Source organism: Rhamphochromis longiceps, linkage group LG4 (assembly GCF_057381845.1).
Source record: "Rhamphochromis longiceps isolate RC_006_pf linkage group LG4, R_longiceps_female_GT1.1, whole genome shotgun sequence".
NCBI classification, from domain to species: domain Eukaryota; kingdom Metazoa; phylum Chordata; class Actinopteri; order Cichliformes; family Cichlidae; genus Rhamphochromis; species Rhamphochromis longiceps.
In genome coordinates, this window is record NC_140560.1 from 28,608,426 (window position 1) to 28,627,603 (window position 19,178).

Below are 19,178 nucleotides of genomic sequence, written 5' to 3' on the forward strand. Positions count from 1 at the left end.
ACAGTAATAAAGTGGTAATAGTAGATTAACAAGGAAGAAACACAATTTGATAATGTGGTATATTCTAAATTGTTACCATGCATTTATCAAAGTAGTAACCAAGTAATATCATGGTAACAGTGGTTACAGTTGATTTTATGTAATTGGATAATGAGGGCCCAAGAACTGGGGGTTATAATGTGGAAATACAGCTCGGTAATAAAGTGGTAATAGTAGGGTAACAAGGCCGAAACAATATTGTAATAATGTGGTAATTTCGAAGTTATTGCCACTCAATTAACTGTGGTAGTTTCTGTGTAATAAGCAGGAAACAGACCAGCAAAATGCAGACCTGCCTGTTTCTATTTAATAACATACTAATAACCTAGCAAACTGTAAATGTGTGTGATTATTACCTGGAAGCACAGGCATTCCTGATAAAGTAGCTGGTGAATGTAAATTCAGCACTGAACTAGTACCTATATGCATTTTTGTCTTATTTTTCCAGTAAAAATATCATCCAGAAGAACACTTCTGCAATGCTGTTGGCTGGAATGCAGTAGAGGTAGTTTCTTTTTGGTTGTTTGTTTTTTTCTCTTTCTTTTTAAGGAACATTTCCTTTCAATGATAAAGCCATTGATGGATAAAAATAAATGACCAAATCTTTTAATCAAATAAGCATTTTGCATTTACATTCTCATACTATCACAATTAAGATAATATATATATATATATATATATATACTTGCATTTGTTTTATGGTATTTAATAATAAGTAATGTTTTAATGATTTGCATTAAAAAATGGGAATAGCTGAGTGATTCAGACATTGGTTTTTGGGTTTTTTCTCAATGTTACCATAAAGTTGATTTCTGTCCTGATATATAATAGTAGTGGTCTTTCATATTTCACAAGAGCAGTGTAATGCAAATCCCTTCTGTGCTTGCATTCGAAACAATATATTCGGTAGCCTCGAGGGTGGCTACCGACTGCAGCGGTCTCCTAGGAGCTGGTACGCATCTTCCACCACTACTGCTTAATTAGTTGAGTGTGTGCCTGGAGACCAGTTCTGCACTTGACCTTTCTGAAGGTAAGGCAAGCAGCACATGTTCAACAGACCAGAGGAAATGAGGTGAGGGGAAAGGTTTTTACATTGGTTAGTGGTGTGTGCATGTACATATAGCAGTTGTGCGTGTGTGGCTATGTTACTCCTCTTTCTCCCAAGAATGTGTAGTGCTCTTAATGGGAAGAATTTCATTAGTGCGGCACAAAAATTTGTCAGTCGCATCAACCATGGTGAAATTGCAGAGACATTTGAAACGTCCTCAGAAAATCCTAACATGCATCTGCAGTGGAAATAAATCAGTTTTGTACATCCTTTAATTTAGAGGAAAAGCTTGAAGTACTTGAAGATGCACAGTGATAGAACATATTCTAGGAAATACCTTGGGGAATGATGACATATTCAAACAGCGCATCGATGCAGGTAGAGGTTACCGCGTATGCCATTTTAGTATTTAATGAGATTTCATCTAGAGGGGTTTCTGGCTGCCAAGTTTCAAATCATCTAAAAGAAAGTCTGCTCTTCTCATTGTCCATCGAGAAAAGGGACATCCTCATTATCCTCCATGGCTTTGGCTCATTAAAGGGGACAAGGAGATGTATCCATATAAATACTGTCACACTATACCCCAAATGAAAAAAAAGACTTTTTGGGAGAAATTATACATTCCACCAAGAAACAAGGTGGAGATCAGTTTCCACTGCATGTGGAAATGTCAAGAAATTGAATATAAAACAAGGCACACTAGAGAGAACAAGTCTACAAATATTCTAACATTTTTTAATCATTTTATTGTTATTTATTTATTTATTTTTAGACAGGGTATATGAGCTAGAGAATATAAATAGCTGTTTTTCTTTAGATGTCTTACCTAAAATACAGTGGCACACACGCACAGATGATTGTGAAGTGTGTGAGAAGTTTCGAGGTTGAAATACAAGCTCAATAGACTTTTATAATGGCAGTTTCAAAAGCACTCTGCAGCTTTAGAGTCCACAAGAGGTGACTGTAAAAGACATATTTGAATTCTGCTTCGTTATTTATTTTTATTTAATAAAAAGGAAAATAAATGGACTCCATGGTAATGGATTTCAGTGTGTACGGCCAGACATTTCTGATGAGTAGCAGAGGTGTATTTTACCTGGGAGTCTTTCAAAGTTCATGACATTTACAAGAGCTTCTTTGGTATTTACTTTGAAGGTTAGAAAGGTTAGTCAGACAGCTTGTGAACCTTTGTTTCTTCATAATGAGGAGTTAATACAATATATACATCAATGAACTGTGTGCTTTGATCGCCGCAGCTACATCTGTGACATTGAAGGCGTAGGTTGTCTTAAAAAAAAAAAAAGAAGCAACAACAACAAAAATATAAATGTGGAAAAGCTATGTGGCCCAGTGCAATTTGTTGCATTTGGTTAAGGAAGCATGAATATTTCCAGAAAAGTTTATTATCTTTTAATAGAAGTCACACGGGGAAAAAAGTCATATTTAGGACTGATAACACATGAGAGTATTCATTGGGTATCATATGGTGGCAATGATGTGGGAGCTTTTCCTCAGCGCCATGTCATCAAGCTCTAAGCATTCTTGGGGAAAAGTTATAATTAACTGAGCAGAGATAAAGTTGAGCTTGTTGCTAAACTGGTGTGTCTGCTGATGGCTCACTAAGTAGCAGGCAGCTGAAGACAGCATTGGCAGGTTAATCAAAAATTAATGGGGAATATCACAAATGACAGTTTAAATACTGCCGTTGGCCGACGGACATGTACTGGTGGAGCACAGTCGGAATTAGGGCTGCCACGATTAGTCGACTAGTCACGATTACGTCGACTATCAAAATCGTCGACGACTGATTTAATAGTCGACGCGTCGTTTGAAGCTTTGTAAGATCCCAAAAGCAGGAATAAGTAGCAGGATTTAAGAGTGTAATAACGGACTGAAACAGAAGATGGCAGCACTGCATGTACAAGGATGCCAGCTGCCGTTAAACCCCGAAGAAGAAGAAGCTGTGTCCCAGAATTCATAGCGCGGCCCAGCGCAGTTGTCAACAATGGCGGCAGCTAGTTAGTTTTAATATTACTCTTATTATTCTTTCTGGGTCACAAAATAAACGTTTAACACATTTTCAGGCGAGAATGTAGCTGTGTAAACCTCAAATATCTGCTCAGTTTATCAAGACGCCACATATTTTCAAAAGCGCTCCGACGTTTTCGGAGACGTCTCTGTTACCCACTAGCTCGATAGCTAGCCGGGGGCCATGAGAGCACCGGACTCCCGGCAGATCGTTTTCAAACCCACCGCCCTACTCAGGTTAAACATATACAAGTCACTTAGATAACTTAAAAATGTTATTGTTTGGCTTTTTTCAGTATTTTATTTGTTCCTGAGTAAATCGGCTGAGTTTATTAAACTCCACCGAAACAATCTGCACATTTAATTAAAATTCAATTAACTATCATCTTGTCTTTATTTTTAGTTAGCACAGACCTTAAACACTTAAAGCTGTAAGCTAATGATAGTTATATAAGAGCAGATGCTGCTGGTGCAATAAGCTGTAGTTTTACGTTCAATGGCTGATGATCTGATTAGTCGACTAATCGCAAAAATAATCGGTGACTAGTCGACTATCAAAATAATCGTTTGTGGCAGCCCTAGTCGGAATGCAAGTGAATATCTAATTTCCTTAATATGGAAGGTCACATTGTCACATTTGCACATTAGTCTAAGTGTGACTAGATAGAACTCCTGAATTTAAAGCCCTGTAGCAGGAGATTAAACAATGAAAGTGAAACACCTATAGAAGAATTTACTGCTTTTCATATGCTAAATATGCAAGAACTAGTTTGAAAATTAGTACAGCAAATTGGTTCAGCCAGGATGTTTTCCTTGTATATATATATATATATATATTCTATATTCTAATATAGAATATTCTAATATGATCTACACTTTCAAGATGAAGCTATCCCGTGTCATTACTGTGAAACATCACTGAAAATGACACTGTGAGGCATTTTCATTTGAAGTTTCTATTAAGTTTAGCTGATGTCATGAAAAGTGTGTGTAATTTTTATTTGTAAAGTTTTAGATTCAGATATTTTCTGATTACATACAGCTGTGTGATAACACAATGCCCTAATCTTGCCCCTAGGAGTGGACATCCCACCAAATTCAGCCCAGGACCAGAGTGTGCAGTACTTAGAGAAACTGCAAAAAAACAAACAAACCCAAGAGCTATCTCAGACTCTACAGTCAGACTCTTTAAGCTCATCAGTACTTTTGAAGATTGACTTTTGTTTTCATTCATTTTCTCCTTTTTTTCCTGAGAATTTTGGAGTCATCAGTGGAAATCATTAATGACCACTCTGATTGGCTTCAGAGTGAAATTTATGTGGTTAATGTGGCCCTTGCATGGTATGTACCACCGGCAGATAGAGGAAGAGGCTGACATCCAGAAGTCCCACCAGTGGAACGGCATAACTAAGTGGCCGGCATAGTGTACAGGAACATCTGTGCCGGAGACGCCTCATAGGGTGGTTGAGAATGATCGATCTAAGATCCTGCGGGACTTCCATATACAGACGAACAAAATGGTGGTGGCTAACCAACCAGACGAAGACGGCTGTAGTGATAGATGCAGCGATACTGAATGACAGCAATATCTGGAAGAAGGAACACAAAAAGCTGAAGAAGTACCAAGGGCTCAGAGAAGAGCTCGAGAAGATGAGGAGGGTGAAGATATCAGTGGCCCACTGGTAATCAGAGTACCTGGTATGGTGACTTCCATGCTAGGTGAGTGGCTCCAGCAGATCCCAGGAACAACATCGGAGATCTCTGTCCAGAAGAGTGCAGTCCTGGGAACAGCTAAGATACTGCGCAGGACCATCAAGCTCCCAGGCCTCTGGTAGAGGACCCGAGGTTGAAGGCAATACCACCCGCAGGGGCGAGAGGAGAATTTTTTTTTTTTTTTTTTTTATCTCAATAGATAAGATGGTTGTGTATAAGTGATCTTGTGCTTTCTAACTGGGAAAAATGTCTTTATTATATCTCTATTATAAGATTATTCACACCAAGAATTTAAAAAAGATAAAACCTTGAATGCAGTCTTTTATTTTGATGATCACAACAAAAATGTAAACACAGCAAGAGCTGAATGAGTTCAGCAAATTCTAACCTTTATCAGTAATACAGAAGCCATTTTAATAAAGATGATGATTTTTATTCACATTTTATTTTTTTTATTCACACATTCTTAATTTTCCTTGCAAGCTTTTGTCAACAGTAAGGCAATAAAATGCATTGCAGAATAACTGACAGGCTGGTTTTATTATCGGTTTGGCGGTTTGCTGCGACATCATGTTGAGTGCTTTTTGACAGTAAAGACAGTGGTTCAGTTCCAGCAGAAATACTGAATAAATAAGCAATCTTGTTAATGAATATTCAAGCAATGCAATCTTTTTATGTCTGGTGTGACTAAATGACTAAGCCTTCTAATTCATTAAGAAGGTGTTGGCTACTTCTTAATGAATTAGTTAATGGAGAACTATTTGCATGTTAATGAATTCCTAATGCCATGTATGACAAGAAAACCGTGTTTGTATATATTAAGTGTTTTCTTAAAGAAATTTTTGTCCCCAGAATGATCGGGAATGTTGTGAAATCATTTCTATATTTAAGCTTTGAAGTCAGAGTTCTATATCATTTCTTTTAGATCTTTTCTTTAATCTACATATCTCAATAAACTTTTCTTTCAAATATTTTGTTAAAGATACATTTCTCCAGTGGTACAGACATTTTAATAAACAACACTCTCTCAATAAGGTACATTCAATCCCACTTGAAGTCTTGTCCTACAGTTTCATAGAATTTGATGTTAAATGGTCTATAAAACTCCTGCAGCTGTTCTATGATCTCCTCCTCAATCTGTACATGAGTCCTACCCTTGGATTTACCGAGGCATCGTGGCTGGCTGCTGCTCTCTGGTTTCTTCAGGCAGGGGAAACCTTTGGTTCGATTAAAGTAGAAGTGTTTGTCCGTAATAATTCGTTTCAGTCCCAAAAAGTCCTGGACACGTCCCATTTCCCCTGCTGGATCTGTTATCAGTCGCTCACCGCTCACAAAGTGCATTTGCGACAAGCGAAAGTATTGCAGCCAGTTCTCCAGGTGCACAATATACATCCCAATCCGAATGGCATTCCAGGAAGTATCAACAAGACCTAAGCTTCTGTTCTTAAAGGCCAGCTCTTCAAACGTGGGAATGTCAGGCTTCTTGGAAAGCGTCTGTGTGTAGTCAGAAATGGCTCTTGTGACTGGGTTACGCACCACAACGATCAGCTTGGTCTCATGGGACATGCTGGAAATGCGTCTGGGAGCCTCTCTGGTAACAAAGTAGCTGGGAGTCTTCTCTAATGTGATCTGGCTGTCTAGTGTACGTGGCATTAGTCCCCTGGGAAGAAAGACAAAAAATAAAATTCACATGAATGAGTCACCAGGAGTTGTTATTTTCATGTCCAGGAATATTTCCACATGCTTTTATGTTTTATGACTGAACCCCCCCCCCCCCCCCCCCCCCACACACACACACACACACATCTATCTTAGGTGGAAGTTTAAAGGCTGTCAGTTGGATCACAGAGCTAAAAAAAAGTGGGTGTTCAAATATTTTTAGGCAAGCAGCAATTCCACAATGAGGAAGATCCAAAATCTTTAGTTAAGCATATTGTCATTAATAACAACCAAAATCAAAAGCACAAATTATGCATAATGGCAAATTGAAATTTAAACTTAGTGTGTCTCTAATTCTTTTTATTATAGTTATAAAGTTATTACTCACAAATATGTCTATTTTGGTCTTGCATTGAAAATATTAATTAATAATATAAGGAAAGAAGAAACAAAAAAAGCATTAATTAAATGTCAATGTCAAATCTTACTGACTTTTGTATAACAGCAAGAGAAAAATACAAAATATTTAAGAGCTAACAAAGAAAGTTGTCCGTCTTTTGCACTGCATTGTTAAAACAAACACCCAAATAAACACGGTGTGGATGTATTTGTTAGGCATTCTGTGCTGACAGGACAGCTTGTACAACCAAAACATGCATCATAATTATCATCATCATGCTGCCAAGATAATGGCTTTGCACATCCACAGGCAAATGATTTTATTCGTCCTATTTGTCACAAGAGTTTCCCTTCGCAGTGTAATATGTCATTCTGCTTTGGCACTTTGGTTCAATAAAAGTTGATTAATAACCATCTGATGTTGGCTGTTGAGACAATGGATCCCCTGTTCACGATTCAGAGATCATCCATACTTCTCTATAGTTATGTCTTTGCTCTACATATTCAAGTGACTGCTGTAGCTTTGGCAAAATAACTCACCAATTTGATAGGAACAGCTCCGAGACAGTTCTTTTAAAATAGCCTTTTATGTTTATTATTACAGATTACAGAGTACCTGAAAACATAACATTAATATTTTGTGTCTGCAATATGTTTGATATTTGGTGGTTAGGACAAATGCTGGGTTGATGGCATGTTAAAAAGAATGCTTAAATGTCTGTACTGTAAATGTCTGTGAAGGGTCTCAGTCATCCAGGTCATCGTAGTCTAAGGAGCTTGGGGAAAAAAAGCGTTTGGGCTTATCTAAGTTTCTTGAAGACATTTCACCTCTCATCTGAGAAGCTTCTTCAGTTCTAAGAGCAATTGGTGGAGAGTCCCAGATGAAAGAAGCCATCTATGTCCACTGTGAACGACCCTGCTTGAACAGAGGGGGTGGCTCACGACACCAACTGTCTGCCATCTATGTGGAGATAAAGTATCGAATTTCAGGGGTGGGACCACGCCTCCAAACATGTTTCTTCCGGTTCTTATCTATATATGTTCCCCCAGTTCTACAAGCTGTTCATTCTCGTTTATGTGCCAATTCTTTAACTTCTTCGCTTCTATTTAGTACATGGGGATCTGCTAGGCCCGGGAGCCACCAGCAGTCCCCTTCGAGGCCTTCCCCAAACCGCTGCTCAATTCACGTCCAAGCCATTCACCTTCATCTACTAAAATGCTGTCTAACCTAAACGGAGGACGTGGGCCCAGCTAGTGAAAATCCAGCTTTGAGATCCCTTCCCAGACACCTTAACAGTCACTCACACATTGGGTCATTTGTTCTCAGTAATTCACATGATAGGGTGATCACCTGAAACCTTGGCTGATTGTGACCAACACCCGTTTTTACACCTTGGCTGTGATTAGGCAGAGGGACAACAGGGAGTCCAAGACCCTCTTAGTGACACTCCCAATAGGGCTTAAAATCTGGGACTCGGCACCAATTGCTCTTAGAACTGAAGAAGCTTCTCAGGTGAGAGGTGAAACTTCTTCAAGAAGCTTAAAGAAGTCCAGACACTTTTCTTTCCAGCTCCTTAGACTCTGTACTGTACATGAAATCTCAAAACAACATACACCCAGATATAGTGTATGCTGTAGTAGACTGCACCGGGACACCTAAACCTCCAGGAGCTGCTCGTCTATAGAAACCCATGCTGTGAAGTTCCTGGCATGCATTTTTTTTTTAATCACAGATGTTAATGCAAGAGGAGGTTTCAAACTCTGCAGTTGCTGGGCCAACAGAGTACTATGTAACTTTATGCTGTCTCTTACTTTGTTGCTGAGTTACTGTGCTTCCTTACACCTCCCAGTTTGCAATAATACCACTTACAGCTGATTGTGGAACAGCTAGGATGGAGAACATTTGATGGACTCACTGATCACAATGATGGCATCCTATTCCAGTATCACGGTCAAATTCAGTGAGCTCTTTAGAATGATCTATTCCTCCACAGGGCAGACTGCATGGTTACTGGCTTGATTTTTGTACACTTGCTGCAATAGGACTGAAAACACCTGAATTCAAAGATTAGGGATTCTGGCCCAGTACTCTTTTATCCACATAGTTTATCTAAAGTTGGGGTTGACACAAAGTTCACACTGAAACAATGCTGAAACATCAGTAAAAAGTTTAAAGATTGTAAAGTGTCAAACCCCAACTCCCTTGTGTAGCGCTAATTAAAACAAACGACAGGTAGTGAGAGATGTTCAAAAAACACTGACATTAACTTCGGATGTTGGCGTGTCAGATGAGCCTTGAAGCCTTGGAGAATGCTTTCTGTTTGCTAGTCTTCAACATTCATTTGCATGAGTACTTAGAACACACACATAACATACTGATATGCTTCATGACTGGATCATATGCATATGTGGAAAAAATACTATCTATGGTATTGTGGTTAGTAATTAGCCACATTTAGTGTCCATATAACCTCAGTAATTAGGTTCTGGACATGGCAAAAATAAACATTATACTTTTGATCTGCAAGTCCAGCACAGTGCTGGGTGACTTTAAACCATGTTACATAGCTACATTCTCAGCATGTGAATTGGTTTCTGGATATCAGATACATTACTACACAGTTCTGATGAAATATCAAACTTTCTTTATTATTACCGGAGGAAGGCTTCGATTAAAACCTAACCTTTCTGAAAGCCTTTTCTTTCAAGGTAGGGGTAGCCATAGGTTACCTCTACAGTCTTGGAATTATTGATCCATTTAGTTTTATTTATGAATCCTTAGTTGTTGGCTCGGGTGCCTCGGGGCCACCAGGGAACTATTAATCTTTTATAAGAACAGCACCTTCCAAGCAAACAGCTTTGCTACACACTGGAAAAATAAATAAATAAAAATAAAAAAAGGCGGTGCAGAACCTAAAGAGATCTTCAGTTGTCTTCTCGAATAAGTGTTTTTGTTATCTGATTTGTCAATTCCTTACGTTTTTACCACCCTCAGAGATGAAGATTGTGTAGTTGCAAAGTAAATTCAATATGCACTGGTTAAAAACTGCAATTTAATATTACACAAAGCTTAACATTAACACATACAGAGAAAGGGCACATAGTGTTTACTGTGCAAGCATATACAACTCTTTTTCTGTGGAGAACATGTTAACACCTTTGCAGTGCAGGGAGAAGAGGCTGGGACTGTGACATTTATGAAAACGATAAGGATGTCAAATTTAGAAGATATTTGACAGGGATTCCTAACTCCCACTGGTAGTGAGCCTGTCTTTTAAGCTTGTTTATTCCCAGTGAGGCGCAGGACTAGACATGGATATTGTATTGACAAGATCTCCTTAAAGAAAAAGAACAAAAAAACCCACGAATCTCAAATACATTTCTATTTTTAAGTTAAGGGAGGAAAGGATGTTATAAGCTACTGTGTTAATAAAGCCCAGTTGTGAAGCCATCATCATCATCAAAAACATCTTGGTGTTCTGAAGCCCGATGAGGCACGGCTGAGAAACTGAGGCGCACTGTGCTTTAATACCATAGCAACATGTCAATCACAGTCTAAAGCATACCTCCCGTATCTGCTGTTGAATCGTATGTGAGGCTGGACCAGGAAGTTGTTTTTTGTGAAACTGATCAAGTGTGGCTTGGAGTAATTGTCCTGTTTCCATCCTGATGGTATTCTACAAAGCACAATTAAATCATGTTATGTTGAACTTAAAGTTTTCAGTGTCACAAAGTTGGCTCCCTTTGTCCCTGATGCCAAACACATGAAGTCATCTGAAAATGTCACATTGTCTTTTATTTACAGTTTGCTTTGAGTTTCTTCTGAAGGAATACATTTATACACACAATTTTTAAACTGTCTTAAAAACACTACTTGTAATATTACCAAATGAAAACTAAGTTGCAGTATTTTATTTTAATAATTAGTCCTTATGTGTTGCACTAGTGTCTTTTACACAAGTGGAATGGCAGCTCAAAGCACAGAAAATTGATCAGTTATTTTAGTAGGCTATTTATCACTCAGAATACTCAATCAATAACAGTAATTTCACATTGATCTGCCATTTTCTTTATTAGTCAGGAGGGTGTCAGAACTCAATGGTCTAAAAATCTTGCTGTTTTAAAATTATCAGAAAAAAACAAAAAAACAAAAACTCTGATATGTTCTAAATGTTTTAGAGACAGGTGGGGGTTATATATGTGTGTGTGAGTGTGTGTGCTACAGCCTTGCCTTTTTTACGTGTCTGCTTACATCTTCAACACATTCATTGTTATGTGTTCATGGTGGAAAAAGAAACTGTGGCAACAGAACCAAAGCATAGCTATCTGCTGCCAAGGAGAGAGTGTAAATTAAGATTTTTTTAAAAGTGCTATATCATTTAAAGTTTTAAACTTAACACTGATCTATGACTCACTGTCACTAATATGTACGGAGGAGGTCAGGAGAGCAGTGCGTGTCTCCAGCCATGTGTAAAACATCAGAGGCTCTGTCATGGTTTGGGGCTGGATTTCATCCAGTGGAGCTGCGACTCTTGTAGAAATTGAGAGAATTATAAACACAAAAAAACCCTGTCAGATTTTGATCCACCATGCAGTACTTCCTGGATATCATCTGACTGCCAAATGCTTAATTTTTCAGAAGGGTGATGATCCCAAATACACTGTCAGTGGAAATAAAGCACACCTGGATACACACAATGAAACAATAAAAGGCAGCCAACATCCAAAAAAGAGCTTTGAATGTGCTTGAAGAAGCCTGGAGAACTATTCCTGGAGACTACGTAAAAAATTACAAGAAAGCTCGCCTAAGAGAGCTCAGGCTGTGTTGAAGAATAAAATTGGACAGAGCAAATATTGACTGTTAAGCTTGTTAGAATTATACAAACTCTGTTTTCACCTTATATGCCTTATGTCATTCTATTTTTGCAGATGTTTAAGTGTTTTCTGATATTTTTTCATATTTCTCAGACTTTAACAGTGTTGGAAATCAGCCATAGAGCTATACTTATCTACTTATAGCTTGTAGACCAGGGTGACTAAATCCACAAAGAGCGCAGAGTACTGGAGTACAGCATAGGCCAGCTGATCACAGTGTGCTCACAAAGAAAAATCTACTGGAGCTCACAAAACAAATTATCATGTGTCTTATAAGTCATTTTTTTCATATATGCACTGTTACACCCAATCTTAGATGCTCGATTCCACTTTAACCTCTCGTGATGCTCAAAAGAGTGAAATGGTATGTCACATTTTATGCGAACCTGAAGCAGGAAGACCAGGTAACGAGAGAAACATGCTAAATACTTTTTATACTGTCATTACCTCTAAATGGAGTTTGAGGTTTTTGCCAAGAACGCCCAACTACATTAAACCTGCTTTGTAGTACACCGCTATGCTTTTTGTTTCTAATAGGAGTAATCCACCAACCAGATTAAACCACATGGTCTACTGGCTTTTTTCATTTGTGACCTGCTTCTCCTGTTCTGGTCTTTTGTTCAAGACAAAAGGTTTTTACTTGAAAATGCACGTAGTTTTTTAAATAAACATGTCCACAGAGAAAACACTGCAGTCAGCCGCATGTTAAAATCACATTAACATTTGAAAGGTGCTAATGCATGCAGCATACATTTGAAATCAAATGCATCTAAAACACATCTGAAGGTGGTCTGACTCACAGTGATAGGAAGGTGTAAGTGTAATCAGTGTAGGTTTAATAGATTCTTCAGATATCACATCCAACATTATGAAAGAATTAAAGTAATGGATTATTTCCTTCCAGTATTAGAAAGTAATGACCAGTGAGCACAAAATAGCAATGTATGATTTCTTTACGTTACATACACTTGAACAAAATGCATTTTCTGCAAATGCAATCATTGGAAAACTTTGAAATAATGAATACATGTTTAGAATTTTAGGTTTTAATCTATTTAGTCCAGAAAGATTTATCAAATCTAGATTGAGTGGTAATAGTTCTATAAATTTTTCCCATCAATGTGTGCTGGGAGGTGTTCAGTTGGTTTAGTTAATCTCAGACATGGATGCTTTCTACCTCAGCTTTTGTGTACATGTTCTATGAGCCCAAAACCAGGAAAATGAGACGAGGCCATTTAAAATATATCTTCAGGGAACATCTAGAAATCTATTTCAGAATTGAATAGGGCTGATTTCCCAGCCTGTACAGGATATCTCCACCAACTTTTCTCAGGCCTGAGTGGAAAGCATTACACCAGCAGTGAGTGTGATTCCTACTAAAACTATTCAGGTGTTTACAGTAATTGTCATTAATGGATGAATAAATCTTATATGAGTTAATTATTGTTTTCTGAGGGAATTTCTTGAATGAAGCACAATTTGTTACCAATTATGAAACAAATTGTGTTTTTTCTTCATTATCTGTTTACACATAAATTATTTTTACATTTATCTTCGGCTTTGCATCCTCCGACTCTCACGTTCTTTTTATGATTCTTTAAATAATTACCTGATGTTTCATCATATTGTTTAACTAGCTATAACTTCAGCCAGGGAGCAAAAAGTAAAATCCAATAATCAAACAATGATGGTCCTCTTTTATATATTAAAATCATAACCATTTAACAGGGACACTTTTATATTAGTGAGATATTTAGAGAGATGTTAATCGTGAACACTGGAGCAAAGGTTTATGTCCAAGTTTATTTGTCTGGTTATCACACAATTCGGTCGGGTATGGCTGATTTTTAGCTGAAACAGACTGAATATTTTATTTTAATAAAGCATACACCTTTGCTCACTTAAACACACAGTAGTAGCAGCCTCATTTGTGTGTCTCTTCATTACCGAGATAGCAGGAATCAAGCCCGAAGGAGAATATGCAATACCTGAGGCAGGTGTCTGAACCCATCATCAAAAATTGTGCTTTTCAGCGTTTTTGTTTTCCCCCCCCCCCCTCACCATACCAAGAAACTATCAGCACTGCAGACGGCATCTGAAATAAAAAGATAAAACTGAGGGTTCCTGCAGCAGCAGGTACGCAAAAGCTGCTCACGAACTCTGTGGATAATAATTATTTGTTACAACAAAATATATAGATTTTAATTCCCCTAGACTTGTTTGGGGGGCAGTCACTGTTTCTGAAAGTTTGAATCAAAATGCTTCGAATTAAAATACACTCCCATTTGAACACTTTGCTTTTTGGACCTGCGAACACAAACACATGCACAAAAACCCAGACACACACCTTGATTAACTGACATTTGAGTGAAGTGCCTTGATTGATTACCACCTTCTCACTCAGAATAAGTAGTAAATTCTTTGGGGGTAATTTGCAATCTACTTCACAATTCTTGGTCAAACTTTAAGTCAGGATGCATTACAGTCTTGGCTCTGACATTTTAATCACTTCAAGAAAATGAACTCATGGGTGGAAGATCTGCTCAATACAGTAAATAAGGCCGGCTCCTGGAGAACATGGATGAAAGCTAATTTGTTCTGGATGCTTCAGCACTGCATTTGAATCTGCAATTGCACTTTTTTTTTTAATTAATTAAAACATTCAACAGCTGATTTAATGTAATAATGTCACAGTGACACGTTTTCACTTCTTACCAACACACTTATAATTTTAAAAACACTGACTTAAATGATTGAAGTGGTGACATTTAGAATTTGTGCTGGAGTTAGTCTTAGAATAACTACTCTGACCATTCTGGTAATAATTACAATGTCGGTATGAGCGTCATATAAAAATGAATTTTGAAAACATTACACTGTGGTAGAATATTAATGAGAAAAGGAAGAAAACACAGAAATGAACATCCTTTTGCATCTCTTATCTACAGCTTTGTTGGGGTCAACTGCAGAAAGCACGTCAGTCCTTGCCTCTCATTAATGAAGTGTAGTATGCTGAAAGATAGTCTAAATATTAAAGTGAACCTGAAAAAGCTTGCTGGCCAGTTTGCTCAATGATTTTCTCTGTTGGCAATGTGGAAGCAGGGGGTTTGGACTCCATGCTGAGTTCCCCCCAGATGCTGCTATATCATTACAAAATTAATAACCTACAAATATGAACATCTTCATTTGAAGTACCAAGGATTCCCTATTAAACCCGGGTACAGCATTTTGCTTGTTATTATCTGTTATATATATATATATATATATATATATATATATATATTTTTTTTTTTTTTTTTTTTTTTTTATTGGTCAACTGCAGTAGGCCGGTGGTGCAGTATAGGTAAGCACTGCCCTGTGCAATATGCAGCTTTGTTGTTAAAGTTTATTATGTTACAGTTATTAACGTATCTATTAAAAATGTTATTACCCTCAACCTTATGACTATACTATGCACTGATAACATAAAGATTTAAATTAGGTGATGGCGCCGGTGAGGTCGGCTGCCGTCACGACTGCTCCGACCACTTTTTCTTTGTCTTTGTTTTTTAAGTTAGTTTTCAGCGTTTCTAAATAGGCAAAATCACCACCATTGGGTACATTAGGTATGACAGTGACACTCTTGTTTCTATTGGTTTACAATGTACTCACAATTCGAAGTTTTTAACTCCGGATCCGAGCTGGCCGAGTGAGATCTTGAGGGAGAACAAAGGGAAGCGGCGGCGGCCTAGAGGGAAGCGAGCCGGCGTCAGGAACAGGCTGAGAGCTCGTGCACACCGCACACCTCTGCCTAGCATCCTGCTCGCCAACGTCCAGTCACTGGAGAACAAGCTTGACGACCTCAGGGCCAGGGTAAAGTTCCAGAGAGACATTCGGGACTGCAATCTCCTCTGCTTCACCGAGACATGGCTGAACCCAGCGGTGCCGGACCACGCCATCCAGCCGGCCGAGTTCTTCTTGGTTCACCGCATGGACAGGACACGGGACTCGGGGAAGTCAAGGGGAGGCGGCGTGTGTTTAATGGTGAACAACAACTGGTGCAACAGTGCGAACGTTGTTCCTCTCACACGCTCCTGCACACCAAATCTGGAACTACTGTCCATCATGTGTCGTCCTTTTTATCTACCTCGGGAATTTACATCGGTCATTATAAGTGCCGTTTATATTCCACCACAAGCGGACACGGTCACCGCCTTATGCGAGCTGCATGAGGCACTCACACAGCACCAGACACAACACCGGGACGCTGCGCTTATTGTGACGGGGGACTTTAATAGCACCAACCTCAAACGCGCAGCGCCGAACTTTTATCAACACATCTCCTGCCCCACCAGAGGTGAAAGGACACTGGACCACTGCTACACTACGGTCAAGGACGGCTACAAGGCACAATCCCGCCCTCCTTTTGGCAAATCTGATCACGCCGCCATCTTCCTCATCCCAAAATACAAACAAAGGCTGAAACAGGAAGTTCCGGTTCAGAGGAAGGTCGCGCGCTGGACGGATCAATCGGTGGCCGCGTTACAGGACGCACTCGATGACGCAGACTGGGGCATGTTCAGAAACAGCTCCGATGATGATGTCAACGTGTTTACGGAAGCGGTTGTGGGATTCATCGGGAAACTAGCGGATGATACCGTGGAGACAAAGACTATCACAACGTTTCCCAACCAGAAGCCGTGGGTGGATAAAACCATCCGCGACGCTCTGAGATCCCGCACCCCTGCCTACAACACGGGACTCATGACGGGGGACATGGACCCGTACAAAGCTGCGTCATATAACGTGCGGAGGGCGGTGAAAGAGGCGAATCAGCGCTACGGGAGGAAACTAGAGTCACAACTCCAACAGAGTGACTCTAGGAGCCTGTGGCGGGGACTAAGGACAATAACGGACTATAAAGCACCAACAACCGGTATGACGAACGCGGCCGTGACTCTGGCAGACGAGCTGAACACTTTCTATGCTCGCTTCGAGGCTGCAGCTAAGGACTCCAACAATGCTAGTGTTAGCGGCGCTAACGGCTGCAGACAGGAAGATACTGCCAGCACCGGAAACGTGCTCGTCATCTCCGAGCATGAAGTAAGGAGAGCCTTCAAGAGAGTGAACACCAGGAAAGCAGCAGGACCAGACGGCATCCCAGGTCGTATCCTAAGAGACTGCGCATACCAGCTAGCTCCTGTGTTCACTGAGATATTCAACATCTCTCTATCTCAGTCGGTGATCCCCACATGCTTCAAAGAGTCCATCATTGTTCCTGTCCCGAAGAAACCCCACCCTGCTTCTCTCAATGACTATCGCCCTGTAGCCCTCACCTCAGTAGTGATGAAGTGCTTTGAACGCCTGGTCAGAGACTTCATCATTTCCTCACTACCAGACACACTGGACCCACTACAGTTTGCTTACCGTCCAAATCGTTCCACAGACGATGCCATCTCTCATCTCCTCCACACATCACTCACTCACTTGGACACTAGAAGGGGGAATTATGTTAAAATGCTCTTCATAGACTACAGCTCTGCATTTAACACCATAATTCCCTCCACACTCACCACCAAGCTGGAGCATCTGGGACTCAGCTCATCTATGTGTCTGTGGATCTCCAACTTCCTAACTGGCAGACCACAGGCAGTAAGGATGGGCGGACATGTCTCAGCCTCCACCACTCTCGGCACTGGAGCCCCCCAGGGGTGTGTTCTGAGCCCCCTGCTGTACTCTTTGTACACATATGACTGTGTGGCCACTACCAGCTCCACCACCATCATCAAGTTTGCTGACGACACCGTTGTGGTGGGCCTGATCTCTGATAACAACGAGACGGCCTACCTGAAGGAGATTAGGAATCTGGAGAACTGGTGCCAGAGGAACAACCTCCTTCTAAACGTCAGTAAGACAAAGGAGCTGATAGTGGACTTCAGCACTAAGCAGGAGAGGAACTACCAGACCCCCGTCATCAACGAGTGCCCAGTGGAGAGAGTGGACAGCTTCAAATACCTCGGAGTTCACATCACACAGGACCTGTCATGGTCCTGTCACATCAACACCGTGGTGAAAAAGGCCCGTCAGTGTCTCTACCACCTCAGACGCTTGAGAGACTTCCAACTGCCCTCCAAGGTGCTCAGGAACTTTTACTCCTGCACCATAGAGAGCATCCTGACGGGAAACATCTTAACCTGGTTCGGGAACAGCACCATGCAGGACAGACGAGCTCTACAGAGGGTTGTGCGGTCAGCTGAGCGCACCATCCGCTCCGAGCTCCCTGACCTGCACTCAATCTACAGCAGGCGGTGCCGGACCAAGGCCAGGAAGATCGTGAAGGACCTCAGCCATCCCAACAACAGACTGTTCTCTCTGTTGAGGTCAGGAAAGCGATTCCGCTCCCTGAAGACCAACACAGAGAGACTGAGGAGGAGCTTCTTCCCGCAGGCGATACGGTCTCTCAATCACACCACCATACAGTACTGACCCACACATACAGTTCTTACACACACTGGACATTCTGGACATTGTTTTCACTTCATTACTTAAATCACGCTGCTGTTATTGTGTATATGCTGCTGTTATTGTGTATATATTTATTTGTATTTCTTCATACATTTTTATATAGTTCTATATTGTGTATTTTGTTGTACAGTTATTTTATTTTCAACTTTAATTTATATATTTTATCTTATTCTCCCAGTTAAATTTACCCTTCATTCTAATTTGTGTTGTACAGTTATTTCATTTTTAACCTTAATTTATATTTTATTCCTTCCTAGTTAAATTTACCCTTTTTAATTTTTCATATTTATTTCCTATCTTATTCATAGCCTTTTCCTTTTTTGTTTTCTTTAGGTCACGAGCAGTTGTCCAAGCATTTCACTACATATCGTACTGTGTATGACTGTGTACGTGACAAATAAAATTTGAATTTGAATTTGAATTTGAATTAGGTTATCCCAGACTGCTTTCTATCAATACTGCATAATTCGGCACCAAACGATTACAAACATAACCTCTCTGAAGTCTTTAATTGGAAGTTCAATTTTTCAACACTACCGTACTTGGATTTTGTCCCAGTATTGTAAGTTCTGAATTTTCTTAGTGTTTTTGGTTTCATTATTATTCATAATTTCTGATTAATATAAACATATATAAATATAAACATTTCGATTTCCTGTTGGTCCTCTTTCTCATCTAGTATTTTCAATTTCATTCTTGTTATTTTAGAAATATGTTAAATTGTTATTAAAATATTATATTTCTTTGCTCAGTTTCACTGTGATTCTATGTGCTTTTTTCCAAATTGTGAGCCTTTAGTTCTTGTTGTAGTTGAGTCCCAGTTACTGTTACATGGAGTTTGTTATTTGTGTTTAGTTTCCTCAGTATTCCTTCCTTCCTTCCATTAGTTTTTTCCTGTGTCATTGTCTTGATT

General features: G+C 39.6%; 1 protein-coding gene across 1 annotated transcript in view; it reads right to left on the reverse strand.

Moving 5' to 3' along the window:
- Positions 1-5,869: 5,869 nt before the first annotated feature.
- The window catches only part of hs3st2 (heparan sulfate (glucosamine) 3-O-sulfotransferase 2), a 37,404-nt gene continuing 24,095 nt past the window's right edge, over positions 5,870-19,178 (reverse strand). The window contains exon 2 of the mRNA XM_085404357.1: positions 5,870-6,488. Coding sequence (XP_085260483.1) covers positions 5,870-6,488 — 619 coding nt within the window. The remainder of the gene's footprint in view (positions 6,489-19,178) is intronic.